At 40.6% G+C, this 15485-nt stretch overlaps 1 protein-coding gene across 1 annotated transcript in view; it reads left to right on the plus strand.

The window, feature by feature from the left end:
• LOC123499957 (cytosolic 10-formyltetrahydrofolate dehydrogenase-like) overlaps positions 1-15485 on the plus strand; it is a 330856-nt gene that overhangs the window by 112916 nt on the left and 202455 nt on the right. Inside the window, exons 18-23 of the mRNA XM_045248489.1 lie at positions 6266-6374; positions 6671-6918; positions 7065-7310; positions 7471-7538; positions 8727-8778; positions 14654-14865. Coding sequence (XP_045104424.1) covers positions 6266-6374; positions 6671-6918; positions 7065-7310; positions 7471-7538; positions 8727-8778; positions 14654-14865 — 935 coding nt within the window. The remainder of the gene's footprint in view (positions 1-6265; positions 6375-6670; positions 6919-7064; positions 7311-7470; positions 7539-8726; positions 8779-14653; positions 14866-15485) is intronic.

Below are 15485 nucleotides of genomic sequence, written 5' to 3' on the forward strand. Positions count from 1 at the left end.
CCTAAAGCCAAATTGATGATCCGATAATAACTTATGATCCTCCAGGAACCGTATCCAATATTTCTTTATCACCCTCTCACAAATCTTACCGACCACACTTGTTAGAGACACAGGTCTATAGTTAAGAGGATCTTCCTTACTGCCTCCCTTATAAATGGGCACCACTTCAGCTCTTTTCCACTCTACTGGTACTTCCCTGTTTCTAATGAGCACCTTATAATATCATATAATGGATCAATCAATTCTCTACATTCCTTCAATATTTTTCCTGAAACTTCATCTGATCCCATCGCTTTATCATCTTTAAGTTCCTCCAACATTTTATATAACTCCTTTTAGGTATCTTAATGTCATCCATGTGCACATTTCCTTCTACATTCTGAGGCTTTACAAACATTGTTTCTTTAGTAAATACTTGTTGAAACCTATTATTTAGCAATTCTGCAATAATCTTAGGGTCATCTACTATCCCTTGCTCTCCTTTTAATCTTTCAATGGACTCTCTCTTTTAAGTTTACCATTTATGAACCTGTAAAACAATTTTGGATGTTCCTTACTCTTGTCTACAATATCTTTTCAAATTTTCTTTCTTCCTCCTCCTTACCCTCACATACTCATTTCTTGCCACTCTATAATTCTCCTTATTTAGTATATTCCTGCTCTTTTCCATCTTTTCCAAGCCACATCTCTTTTCTTTAGCCTTAACACAAGTTGCATTAAACCAATCCTTTCTTCCTTCCTCTCGGTTTATACTTTGGTACAAATTTCATAACTCCTTCTTTATAATATTTCATAAAAATCTCATATTTTTTTGCACTTCTCTGATTTGTAACATCTCCTCCCAATCTAATGTTCTGAAATAATTTTTCAAACTTTCTGTGTCCATCTTTCTATAATTCAATCTACCACTCCTGTATGTCTCATCTCTCCTTCGCTGTGTTATTGCCATCTGCATTTCCATAACCACATGATCACTCTTCCCAAAGGACATTTATATTGTATATCCCCACATAGGTACACTTCTCTGTTAACACCAAATCCAGTCTAGCCGGTTCATCATCTCTCTATATCTAGTATTTTCTTTCACCCTCTGTTCCATCATATTTTCCATCATTAGATTAAGAATCTCTCTCCCATGCTTCCTCCAACACCACTTACTAGATTTTCCCAATCCACTCTTTACAATTAAAATCTCCTACTAGTATCACCTTTCTTTTTCCAGTTAATACACTTTCCAAACTCTGTAAAGTATCCTTGATCATATTGTCGTATTCCTTAATGTCCAAGAATTTGTTTTAGGAGGTACATAGGTCACCATGATTATTAATTCTTTTCCATCACTTTTAACCTTATGCTTATCACTTCTGTTGTTCTTCCCATACCAAACCTTATCCACATTTATCTTTCTTCGTCATAATCATAACTCCTCCACCTTTCCCTCTCTATCCTTTCTCCATATATTATATTTATTATCCAAATTTACCTTTGTTTTTCATGTAATTTTGTCTCAGTCAAACACACTATATCAGGCTTCTCCACCATCATATAGTCTTGCAATTCCAATCTACTTGACAGTATCCCATCTATATTAGTATACATTACGGTCCACCCACTGCTCCTCTAGGGTTCCTCCGCATTCCTTCTTTCCACATACCATTTTCTGACTCTCTCCTATAACTCTCCAAAAAACTTTTCTTTTCCTCCTCAGACCTGCTCATCATTTTTCCTTCTTGCCTCTTCCAACAATTCCTTATATCTTCTCCTCTCTTCCTCATTTCTATTTTTCCTTACATACACCTCTTTACAACCTTCTAGCTCTCTTAATTTTGATGTTCTATATAAAATGTCCTCCGCAGATTGTTGTGACTTCAGTACTACTTTAATCGGTCTCCTTACTCCCTCCTTATATGGACCCAGTCTATGGATCTCTTCCACTTCTTGTAGGTCTTTTTTCCTCATCATTTAGATTTTTTAACAGATCTCTTACCGTTTTTAATTCTTTTTTAATTCTCTTAGGCTTATATGTTATATTTTGTTCTTTCATCCCAAATATTAACACACACTTCTTCTTTTCTGCTATTTCTCTTATCAATGTTTCCTTATTCTTCATAACATTAACCAGTTCCTTAGACCTTTCTTTTTTGTCTTCATTCAACTGATCTTTAATTATTTCTTGTAAACCAACCATCTCAGCTTCCCTCGACTCAGTCCATTGTGTTTTCTTCATTTCCCACTCCTTTTCAAACCTTTCACTTTGCTCACTGATAATTTCCTTAAAGTCATCTTTCTCCTTTACAACTTTCTCCATTTTCTCCTTCAACTGTCTCTTGTATTTTTCAACCTCCACTCTCAAGTGTCCATTCTCATCCATCAATTGTTTTTCATTTTCCTCCAGTCTCTTAACTCCCTCCTTCAAAGCCTTGCGGAATTCTCTATCCTGCTCCTCCTTACTCCTCTGAACTTTTAATTCCTTCAGCAACTCCTCAAATTTCTTCTCTAGCATAACAAATTTTCCTTGCATTGTTGCTCCTGTTGAAGATGGACTCATATTTTGTATGGCCACTTTTGGTTTTGCTCCCTGGGCCTCATCGGCATATTTTGAATTTGGTAACTTATTTCTTACAGGTCTATCCATTTCATTTCATTCTTCCTGGGAGTGTGTGGGTGTGTGGTGGTGTGCACTGGCGGCCAGGCGTGGTAGCTTTGTGTGTGTGTGGTGGGATGTGTTGGCGGCTGTTTGTGTATTTACCTATTTGTATTTACCTATTTGTGTATTAAAGGGCCTGAGCTAAGCTCTCTTGTGTCCTGTCTCCTTGTCCATTCCTGTCATATCTCTCTTTCATCTGATTGACACACACCGCGTCAACGACATGACTGCTCAGTTTATTCCACTTATCAATGCTACGATGCGGGAAACTGTATTTTCTCACGTCATTTAGACAGATGTCCTTTATTAGCTTTTTTCCATGTCCTCGGAGATAATTACTTTTGGTCACCTTTATCAACTCTCTATCCAGTATGTCAATCTTGTTCACCAATTTATACATAGTTATCATGTCTCCTCTTGTTCTTCTCTCTTCTAATGTGGTCAGCCCCACCTTCCTCAGTCTTTCCTCATAGTCTAACTCCCTGAGTCCTGGTACCATCCTTGTTGCCAGCCTCTGTACCCTTTCTACCTTCTTCACATTTTTCTTCATATGCGGTGACCAGACACATGCTGCATATTCTAACTGGGGTCTTATTAAGGTACATAATATCTTCTTCATCATTCCTTCATCTAGGTAGTGGAATGCAAGGCCAATATTTTGAAGCATGTTGTATGTTTTCCAAAAATCTTGTTAATGTGTTTCTCCGGTGACAAGGTGTTTTGCACGGTTACTCCTAAGTCTTTCTCCTCATTGGTCTCTTTAATTTTCTCATCACCCAGTCTGTAATCCCAGTTTGGTCTGTATCTACTTCTTCCCATTTTCATAACATGGGTCTTGTCTATATTAAATTCCATCTGCCACTCTTTACTCCACTCATATATTTTATCAAGATCTTCCTGTAACTTGTTACAATCTTCCACATTCTTTACTCTCCTCATAATTTTAGTATCGTCTGCAAACATGTTCATATAACTGTCAATTCCTACTGGCATATCATTAACATAAATCAAAAACATGATGGGACCCAGCACTGACCCTTGTGGAACTCCACTGGTTACCTTCTTCCACTCGGACTTCCTTCCTCTCACCACTGTTCTCATTTCTCTTCCCATTAAGTAATTTTCCATCCATTTTGCTAGTTTATCATTTACTCCTCCAATCATCTTTAGTTTCCACATCAGTCTATTGTGTGGTACTTTATCAAAGGCCTTTCTCAAGTCCAGGTAGATAGCATCCACCCATCCCTCTCTATGTTGTAGTATGTCAGTCACTCTTGAATAAAAACATAATAAATTGGATACACACGATCTTCCTTTTCTGAAACCAAACTGCCTTTCACTCAGAATGTTTTCACTTTCTAGATACTCACTCCACTTAGCTTTAATTACTTCTTCACATACCTTGCACAATATACTAGTCAACGATACTGGTCTATAATTTAGCGGTTCCATTCTACTACCATTCTTATATATAGGCACAATGTCAGCTCTTTTCCACTCTTTCGGGACTAATCCTGTTCGTATGGAGGTATCCACAATATCAAATATGGGGTTCAACAATTGATCCTTACATTCTTTTAGCAACCTCCCAGAAATGCCATCAGGCCCCATTGATTTATTAATATCCAGATTGCTTATAATTTTCCTTAGGTCTTCCTTAGTAACCATGATGTCCTGCATTTGCTTTATTTCCGTAGGCCTTCCTCCCATAAAATGCTCCTCCTTTGTAAACACTTTGCAAAAGTTGTCGTTCAAAATTTCAGCTATCTCTCCAGCATCTTCATATACTTCTTCCCCGTTTTGTGTGCGTGTGTGTGTGCATGTGCATGTGTGCATGTACAACAATGTGTTTAGACATAACAAGGGTAGTTAGGTTTTTCGGCCCTTACACACCTCCTCTCCCTCTCTCTCTCTCCTCTCCCTCCTCTCCTCTCCTCCTCCTCTCCTCCTCCTCCTCCTCCTCTCCTCTCTCTCCTCTCCTCTCTCTCTCTCTCTCTCTCTCTCTCTCTCTCTCTCTCTCTCTCTCTCTCTCTCTCTCTCTCTCTCTCTCTCTCTCTCTCTCTCTCTCTCTCTCTCTCTCTCTCTCTCTCTCTCTCTCTCTCTCTCTCTCTCTCTATATATATATATATATATATATATATATATATATATATATATATATATATATATATATATATATATATATATATATATATATATATACACACAAATTACAAAGTATTTACACTTCAGAGTAATTACATTTTATACCCTAACTGTATTTTATAGTCTAAAAGCATATTTTTAATGTTACCTATCTAAAAGCCTAACTCTGATCTAATATCATATCAGTCCTGCCTCAACAGCTAGTTATTTGTTGTCACTTTAAAGCCTTGGAGGGATGCTCCCTCCAAATTTGTCATTGATCATATCAGAGTGTTCCAAAAGCTTGTGTATTTATTTACATACTGTTGCTGCTTTTTTTTTTTTTTTTTTTTTTTATGCGAGGGAGAGCTGGCAAGGGCAAAAAAATATTAGAAAAAAAGGCCCACTGGAATTGCAGCCTCCCTAAAAGATCAGAAAGGATCAGCTGGGACAAATGTCTTGACACCTCTCTCTTAAAAGAAGTCAAGTTGTAGGAAGATGGAAATACAGAAGCAGGTAGGGAGTTCTAGAGTTTACCAGTGAGAGCTGTGAATGATTGAGAATAATGGTTAACTCTTGTATTAGAGGGCTGGACAGCAAGGCCATAGGAGGAAGGAAGGCATACAGTTAGCAAGATCAATAGAGCAGTTAGCATGAAAATAATGATAAAAGATAGAAAGGGATGCAACATTTCAGTGGTGAGAAAGAGGCTGAAGACAGTCAGTCAGAGGAGGGGAGTTGATAAGATGAAAAGCTTTTGATTTCACCGTTCCTAACAAAGCTTTTATGAGTGGAACACCCCCCCTCCCCCCAAGAGAAGGATAGAAACCACAGTAGGGCAGTTTGGAAATCAAAGCTTTGTGCCAGACTCTATCAAAAGCTTTTGATATGTCTAACTCTACAGCAAAAGTTTCACCAAAATCTTTAAAAGAGGATGACCAAGACTCAGTAAGGAACGCCAGAAGATCACCAGTAGAGCGACCTTGATGGAAGCCATACTGGCAATTAGATAGAAGATTGTGAAGTGATAGATGTTTAAGAATCTTCCTATTCAGGATTGATTAAAAAACTTGATAAGCAAGAGATTAAAGCTATAGGATGGTAGTTTGAGGGATTAGAATTTTTACCCTTTTTTAGAACAGGCTGAATGTAGGTATGAAGGAAAGGTAGAAGTCGATAGACTTAGTTGAAAGAGTTTGGCCAGGCAGGGCGCAAGCATGGAAGCACAGTTTTTGAGAGTACAAGGAGGGACCCCATGAGGTCCATAAGCTTTCCATTGGTTTAGGTTAGTGAGGGCATGGAAAACATCATTACTGGTGCCATGTCTGGGATCAGTTCTAGCAGCTCACCCAGTGTCTGAGCGATAGCCCTCATTGCCACAAGGGGCCTCCACTGTGGCTGCCTTAGCAGTTGTAGGTGACTCACTTGCTTCACTTGCACATGGAACATGACGGTGAGTCCCACCATGTCCTGACGCTTTTGGAGTGATTGTAGTCATGGTTCCTGACCAGCTCCTCTTTCTTTGATGAGCTGTGCAACCTGCTCCTGTACCTTGTCTATGAGGAGAAGGTGCTTCCTGGCAGCACTGCCCCAAGAAAGGCATGTATACTCCAGGGAGGAGCAGATTTGTGCCTTGTAGAAGATCTTCACAACTCTGTTGTCGAGGTGCCACGACATCCTCCTCAGAGATGAAAGCTTACCCGAGGCTTCTTTGGAATGTGCTTGGTGTGGAATTTGAAGGTCAGTCTGCTGTCATAGGTGACCCCAAGTACCTGCTCTTCGTTTTGCAAGGCCAGCATCCTCCTGTTGAAGTTGAGGCTCAGGGGTACATTTGATCTGGTCATATGGAGCAGTTTGGTCTTGTGTTTTGCAAACTTCGCTTACCACATGTTACCCCAGGTGATGATGCATCTCAGCTTGGTGTTGAGCTGAACCACAATGGCAGATGTTTCCCCCGGGTCATGGCTCTGGGTCAGAGTTACGTTATCCACATATGTCTGTATACTGGGGATGAGGTGCAGCAAGTCATTTATGTAAATATTCCAAAGCAGGGGACTGAGACAGCTCTCCTGAAGAACACCTGCTTGTATGGGCTGCACGTCAGACTCCCAACCACTGACAGTTACCTGCAGGTGTCTGTCCTCCAGGTAGTCCTGAAGGAGTGGCAAGCATCAATAGAGCATGGTTTTCCATGCATCCAATTTTGGAGACAATTGGCATCTCTTCTTGCTTCCCAACAAAGTCTGTCCCTAAACACAGAGACATGTTAGCTGTGATTTCATGAGCGATGGAGACGGTGTCTGGCAACTCAAGTGACTCACCAGGTGGTTTGGGTGGAGCGAGTAGATCTGATCCAACCTCGCATCCACAAAATAGTGACCCTGATGAATGTACTTCTGATTCTTCTGCCGATAGTGATTACTTACCCACTGATGATGACGAGGAAGATAGTGACTTTGACAGTGATGATAGCAGTAGCTGGAAAAGTGACAGTGACTGCAATTCTGACCTCAAAATCACATCCTCATCTCAGATGCCAGTATCATGAAAGACGATGATCTACATCCCCACAAGATGAAAATGCAAGTGATGGTGTGAGAAGAAAACACATACATGTGACTGACACCAGCATTTCAGTAGTATCTGCATCAGAAAGTGGTTTTCAGTGGCAGTCTACAAATAAATTTGTGCCAAACCAGCTTGATTTTGATCACACCAGTGGTGAAGGAATTACAAGACACTATGAACTGCCCAACATTCCTGAGGAGTGTGACGTCTTGTAGTATTTTGATGAATACGAATACTTGCTTGATATCATTGTGACAGAGTCAAATAGATATTTTATGTAGAAAGATAATGGGCATCAGTGAAGTTCACACTCAAAGCAGTGATGTGATGTGACACATAGTGAACTGTTCACTTTCTTGGCTATTACAATGTTGATGCCACATGCCAAGAAACATGTGCTATCAGATTACTGGGCAAGAAATGACTCTTTGTTTATCTCTATATTGCTGAATACTTTACAAGGGACAGGTATATAAGTATTCTCAGATACCTTTATTTTGTGAATGACACAGAAGACAGAGATGAAAATTATCCTCTTTGGAAAATCCGGCTACTGTTGACAAATCTAAATTAAAAATTCTGAAAATTCTTCACACTCTTTAAGAAACTAGTGGTTGATGAATCACTGATGTTGTTCAGAGGAAGGGTAAATTTCAAGCATATCCTGTCCAATTCCCATTGCTTTGCTATAAAGATCTTCCTTCTACGTGATTGTGACAAAAATAGTTTTGGATCAAGTTATCTATTTGGCTAGTGAAGTGGACATATCCAAGAAAGATCTTCTAGGCTTCTCTGGTGCAATTATAAAATGCCTAATGAGAGGCTACTTGGGCAAAGGGCATGTGGTTTACATGGACAGTTATTACACAGGCCCACAACTAGCCAAATATCTGACTTATCATAAAACTGGCTTAGTGGGAACACTCAGGAAAAACATAAAAAAATTACCCCAATTTCAAGAAAAAAATGAAAGAGGTATTCAGAAGAAAGAAGCAAATGGCATACTTGTACTTCACTGGACTGACAAAAGAGAAGTTATGCTTCTATCAACCATCCATAGAGGAGAAATGGAAGAAACCAAAAAGATAGATAGGGTAACAGGAGAATGAATTGCCAAGCCTGATGTGGTAAATGATTATAATACAAGTATGAGGCTAATAGATAAAAGTGACATGCAGATATCAAGTCTTGACTGCCTCAGAAAGTCCAAGAAGTGGAACAGGAAAGTATTTTTCCATCTCTTAGACATTTGCTTGTTTAATGGCTACAATATGTATAATGAGGGGACAGGAGAGAAATCATCCCTTCATAACTTCAACAAGAAAGTAGCTATGCAACTTTTGCAGAGATACAGGAACCACATCAACATTCATGTGTGACCTGGCAGGCGTAGCAAGGAAGCGAGGGGTAATCCGCTGGTGTGCCTGCAGTTCATTGAGGTATTTCAACTACATTCTCCTATCAATGTACCTCCAACACCTGGAAGACCTGGGAAGGGACAATGAAAATGTGTTGTTTATAAAACCACATCATTGAGGCCCAAGAGCTATGGAACATGTGGTGTTGGCCTCTGCATAGGCTCATGCTTCAAAGACTACCACACTCTGACATCATTTTAGATCAACGTATCCATCTTTGATTACAAGCAATGGCAGACTTACCATTAGGTAACACTAGGTGGCTGCCTAGGGCTCCGAGCTTCTGGGAGCCCCATGAAACTCCTCATACACTAATGGTTAATGGAGGTTTTATTATTTTCACACATTATTTATATTTTTGAGCAAAATCCATTTGCCAAAATGCCAGCAGAATGATTATCCTATTAAATGTGTCTGTTCTTCAGCTTGCCAGACACTCTTTTATAAGTAGAGAATGTCAAAATCTTTCAAACTCTAATTCTCCTCATGACTTCTGGCATCTGGCCAAAAACATCTCCAATAACTTTATTTCTTCATCTGTCCCTGCTAGTATGGCTTCCGTCAAGATTGCTCTACTGGTGATTTTCCTTATTGAATCTTGGTTATCCTCTTTTAGAGATTTCTGTGAAACTTTTGGTGTTGTGTTAGACATATAAAAAACTTTTGATAGAGTCTGGCATAAAGCTTTGATTTCAAAACTGTCCTACATTTTCTATCCTTCTCTCTGCAGCTTTATTTCAAGTTTCCTTTCTGACTGTTCTATTGCAGCCATGGTAGACAGCCACTGTTCTTCTCTTAAATCTATTAACAGTGGTGTTCATCAGGGTTCTGTCTTATCATCGACTCTCTATTATTCATTAATGACTTTCTTAACCAAACTTCTTGCCCTATCCACTTCTGCGCTGATAATACCACCCTACATCTTTCTATGTCCTTTCAGAGATGACCATCCCTTCAGGAAGTCAACAGATCTCTCAGGGATGCCACATAATGCCTGACTTAGTCTAATCTCTTTAAGATTTCTGAATGGGGCAGAAAAAACTTAGTAGTTTTCAATGCCTCAAAAATTAAATTTCTCCATCTATCAACATGACACAACCTTCCAAACAACTATCTCCTCTTCTTCAGTGACACACAACTGTCTCCCTCTTCCACACTAAATATCCTTGGTCCGTCCTTTACTCATAATCTTAACTGAAAACTTCACACATCATCTCTTGCTAAAACAGCTTCTTTGAAGTTAGGCGTTCTTCGGTGTCTCTGCCAGTTTTTTCACGCACCCTCCAACTGCTAATTCTGTACAAGGGCCTTATTCGTCCTTGTATGGAGTACTCTTTGCAAGTTTTGGGGGTTCCATTCCTACAGCTTTATTAGATAGGGTGGAATCAAAAGCTTTTTGTCTCATCAACTCTCCTTCTCTGACTGACTGTCTTCAGCCTCTTTCTCACTGCCGAAATGTTGCATCTCTTTCTATCTTCTGTCGCTGTTTTCATGGTAACTGTTCTAATGATTTTGCTAACTGCATGCCTTCCCTCCTCCTGCGGCAAACTGCACAAGACTTTCTTCTTCCTCTCATCCCTATTTTGTCCAACCCCCTAATGCAAGAGTTAACCAGTACTCTCAATCATTTATACCTTTCACTGATAAACTCTGGAACTCCTTACTTGCTTCTGTATTTTCATCTTCCTACAACTTAACTTCTTTTAAGTGAGAGGTGTCAAAACATTTGTCCCAGGCTTTTGACTGATTCTTTTGATCTTTTTTGAAGATTGCAATTCCAGTGAGCCTTTTTTTCTAATATATTTTTTTTTGCCCTTGTGTTACATTCACCGGTTAAACGGGTAAGATTGGCATCGGGAAGCCGGTGAACAATAACAATAAAAAAAAAAACACTGCAGGTTCAACTGGTGAGGAAATGCAAAGGGGGGCACTTAGAAGCTATTTGATAACCCAATAATGTAACTGACACACATATAGATATAACATGAAACACATGAAACTGACATACACATATACATATAACACATAAATAAATATAACAAAGAACCCAACTTAATACCTAACAATAGTACTAATCCTATATGGAAGCAATGTGGAAAAAACGGGACGAGGGGAAGTGATACTTATGTGGTGTCACAGTGGTGAAGTGCTGGGTGAGGTAGATCCCACGGTAGTCCAAGAGGCGTTGTGTTCACTGGTTGAGGCCTTGACCTCGACTGACTTCCAGAAAGCAGGGAGCTTGCTTAACACTTTCGCTTGAGTCGAATGGGGTCGCGTGAATCCAACTTCGGGACAGTAGCGGGGCTTCATGAGATGTGACGTGGAGGGTTCATGAGACGGTGGCGTGGAAGGTTCATGAGACGGTGACGTGGAAGGGGAGGTGGAGAGGTGGCGAACGAGGTAACAAGCGGAGGAGGTGATGGTAGTGGAGTATGTTACGGGCGGGCCGTAACATTTCCTCCCCCCTAAGACCTCCGTAATGGGCTCATGAAAGAGGTGAGATGGGAGATCTTGATAAGGCGTCAGCAATGATGTTGTCCACCCCCTTGATGTGGTGGACTTCCAAGTTGGAGGGTTGAGTTAACAAGACCCATCTAAGAATGCATTGGTTTCGGTTCTTCATGGTGTGAAGGAAGGCCACAGGGTTGTGATCGGTGAAGACCTTCGTAGTTTGAGGACCAGGATGAAGGTACCACTCAAAACGTTGGAGCACCAGGACGAGTGCCAGAGCCTCCTTCTCGATGGTTGAGTAGTTGAGTTGGTGTTTCTTCAGCTTGGCGGAGTGATAGGCAATGGGATGGAGGATGCCGCTTGTGGGGTCCGCTTGTAGGAGGACAGCACCCACTCCAACTCCACTTGCGTCCACTTGTAGATGGAAGGGGCGGGAGTGATCTGGCGTCCAGACCACTGGCTCCGAGGAGAGGAACGCCTTGAGATGTTGGAAGGCTTGGTCACAGGTCGGGGTCCAGTGGAAGGGGACGGAAGTGCTGATAAGGTCCGTCGGGGCAGCCAGGGTGGAGAAGTTCCTACAGAATCATCTGTAGAAACCAGCCATCCCCAAGAACCTCATGAGAGTTTTCCTGGTGGTAGGGACAGAGAAGCCAAGGATGGCCTCTACGTTGGCTCTCTTGGGGCGAACCTTGCTGTTCCCCACCACATGTCCCAGGTAGACCACCGTAGACTTCCCGAAGGTGGACTTGGCCAGGTTGATTGTAAGACCGGCTTCCTGCAACCGACCCATCAGCCTCCGGAGATGGGTCAGATGTGTCACCCAGTCGTCTGAAGTCACCACCAGGTCGTCCAGATAGGCAGATGTTCCCTACAAGTCCTGGGTGATGTAATTTATAGCCCTCTGGAAGGTGGCGGGAGCATTAGACAAGCCGAAGGGCATCACTGTGTATTGGTATAGCCCGAAGGGGGTGATGAAGGGGGATATCATTCGGGCCTCGTCCGAGAGGGTAATCTGGTAGTAACCCTTAAGTAAATCTATTGTGGTTGCAAATTTGGCTACTCCTATGGTGTCTATAAGGTCCTCTATCAAGAGCAATGGGTAGGAGTCTGGTACCGTCAAAAGTGATAGAGTAAGCGTCTAGAATGTTACGTTTGATCTCTTCATACTCTACCTCATCACTAAGGCCATTGTATACCCTGTAAGCTTTTCCTACTAGCTTAGGGACAAGGAGAGACACCCACTGATCCTTGGGCCATTTATTCCTATTAGCAATGCTCTCAAAAGCGCGAAATGATCCGTCAACATCAGATTCATCAAAAGGGGGAACTAGCGGAGCAGCTGTAGCAGGATTAAAGCTTGCTAACCTTTTCTTTATATCTATTTCTTCCCCTTTAAACTTAGCGTCATTTCGTAGGGTTAACTCCTGAATTTCTAACTCTTTCTCTTGCCTTTTAAGTTGTGACTGAAATTCTCTCTCTTCCTTTTCTGCCTGTAGTTGCATTTATTTTTCCTGTAGTTGCATTTGTCTTTCTTGTTCTCTCTCTCTATCTTCTCTTTCTGCCTGCAGTTGCATCTCTTTCGCTTCTTTTTCTGCCTGTAGTTGCATTTGTTCTTCATGCATCCGGTATTCTAGTCTAAGCTTCTCAATTTCCCACTGTCTTATCCTACTCTTATCCTGTTCTTCCTGGGGACTGGGTATTATAGTCCTCGTAGAGGCTGCTGACATGGGAGTTAACTCTTCTATGGCATTTCCTAGCAACTGACCTTCTTACACTAGATGTTCAACAACTACATTCTTAACGACCTCTTTATTCATCTGAGACGTGATGGGAACATCAAAATGTTTAGCGATGGCTTTCCACTGGTCCTTCTTTATATTAGCATCTTTAAATTGTTCCAGAGAAGGGTCAGCACAAAAATCTTCAATGTTAAACTGAGTGGAAGCCATATTAAATAGATGTTAAACAACAACAAAAAAATGATAAGCGAATTACTTAAGTGAGGAACTTGGCAGAGTGATAATAAAGGCAATCTTGGAAATTACCTAGATTATACTTAAGTAAACACTTATGAGTACAATCACTAATGAGGGGGTTAACTAGAGAATTACGGCATTAAGAGGGATCCGGATTACTCTAGTTACGAGACTTGAGAGTGAGGAGCGAATTGTACTGAGACTTGTTATTGATAAGGAGGCGGATTAGTCTGAGAGACTAGTTAAAATGGTTGATTCTAACTAGCGAGAAAAATTATCCGCGAAGTGATGGGATTGAGGGTTCGCATGAACATATGATGATCCCAACACTTGGATAACACTTATTACACACCTGCCTATGTACAAAAAGTAGAGATAAGTGCTATCGGTGAACACGCCTTTCTACCTGGTTTCCTGCTCTACAACTGCTATGCGATACCAATGAAAGTCACGAAGCACTTTTAACCCAAAGGGAGCCACTTGATCGCACAAAGGTAAATTTAAACCACACGCAGAGTAAGTCACAGAAAAAAACCACATCAAAGTCACAACACCACAGAAACACAAAAAAATAATGTAATCACAAAAAAAGTCACTGGAAAAATGGAACACTGAACAAGGGTTATAAAAGTCCTGTCACGGTCGCCAATTGTTACGTTCACTGGTTAAACGGGTAATATTGGCATCGGGGAGCCGGTGAACAATAACAATAAAAAAAAAAACTGCAGGTTCAACTGGTGAGGAAATGGAAAGGGGGGCACTTAAGAAGCTATTTAATAAGACAATAATGTAACTGACATACACATATAGATATAACATGAAACACATGAAACTGACATACACATATACATATAACACATGAATAAATATAACAAAGAACCCAACTTAATACCTAACAATAATACTAATCCTATATGGAGGCAATGTGGAAAACGGGACGAGGGGAAGTGATACTTATGCAGTGTCGCAGTGGTGAAGTGCTGGGTGAGGTAGATCCCACGGTAGTCCAAGAGGCGTTGTGTTCACTGGTTGAGGCCTTGACCTCGACTGACTTGCAGAAAGCAGGGAGCTTGCTTAACACTTCCGCTTGAGTCGAATGGGGCCGCGTGAATCCAACTTCGGGACAGTAGCGGGGCTTCATGAGACGGTGACGTGGAGGGTTCGTGAGATGGTGGCGTGGAAGGTTCATGAGATGGTGACGTGGAAGGGGAGGTGGAGAGGTGGTGAACGAGGTAGCAAGCGGAGGAGGTGATGGTAGTGGAGTATGTTAAGGGCGGGCCGTAACACTTTAGTAGTTCTCCCTTTTACATAAAAAAAATGTACTTATGTATCTAATTTTACTGATTGTTGCTTTACTGTGCTGGATCTTACTTTGGAAAAGTTTTCTATCAGTAGTGTAAACATATGTAGTACTATTTTGTACATTTCCATTAAATAAAGCATTCTAGCAAATAATCTTTTGTCTACAGTTGAATGTTTCAAGAATCAGTGTCGATGGGAAGATGATGAATGCTTCAAAGTATGGTGCTGCTGCAGAGACCTCTGAATCTGTGGAACTGACAGCAGAAGAACAAGAAGTTGCAGAGAAAATGAGGGAGACCTGGAAGGCCATTCTTAATATAGATGTGCCTGATGACTTGGACTTTTTCAAAGCTGGAGCAGGATCCATGGATGTTGTAAGGTAGGACATTATCTTTTTAATATTGTAATATTATGAAAGAAACATTAGACAATACATAAACTACTGAAGAGAGATGCAAAAATCGAAAAAGTCCAAAGTTACTTTAATTCCTTTACTAATTTGAAAGTAATTGACTAACCCCTTCCCAGTAGAGGATCTTCACTTTGACTTTTGAAGCTACTATTATTTATTAGTGTGTCTATATGTGGGTGTCCTTTCATTTGACTATACTGCTATGTGTTTCAGAGGTCTTTCATCCCATCCTACTATAATCTTTTCTTACTTTCCTCATCACTTTCTGTTCTTTGTTACACTGGAGTTTGTCCCTTTGCACCCAAAGTATTCATTACATTCATATTCACTCTAAATTACCTTGCTTTCTGCCATTCTTTCTACATGGTGAAATCACCTTAGTAGTGTTTGATTTCTCAATACTTTATGTTTACTTTCACTGCTTAATTCATTATTTGCATCACACTTTCATTTCTTGATAATTTTAGACTGTTTGAATCTTTGACATTTGTCTTTCATTTCATAATCCAAGTTTCACATGCTAAAGTCAGTATTAATGTGATTACCCAATTACATCTCCCATCTCAATTCTGGACTTGCTTGGTTCT

The sequence above is a fragment of the Portunus trituberculatus genome, chromosome 50 (genome assembly GCF_017591435.1).
Source record: "Portunus trituberculatus isolate SZX2019 chromosome 50, ASM1759143v1, whole genome shotgun sequence".
NCBI lineage: Eukaryota > Metazoa > Arthropoda > Malacostraca > Decapoda > Portunidae > Portunus > Portunus trituberculatus.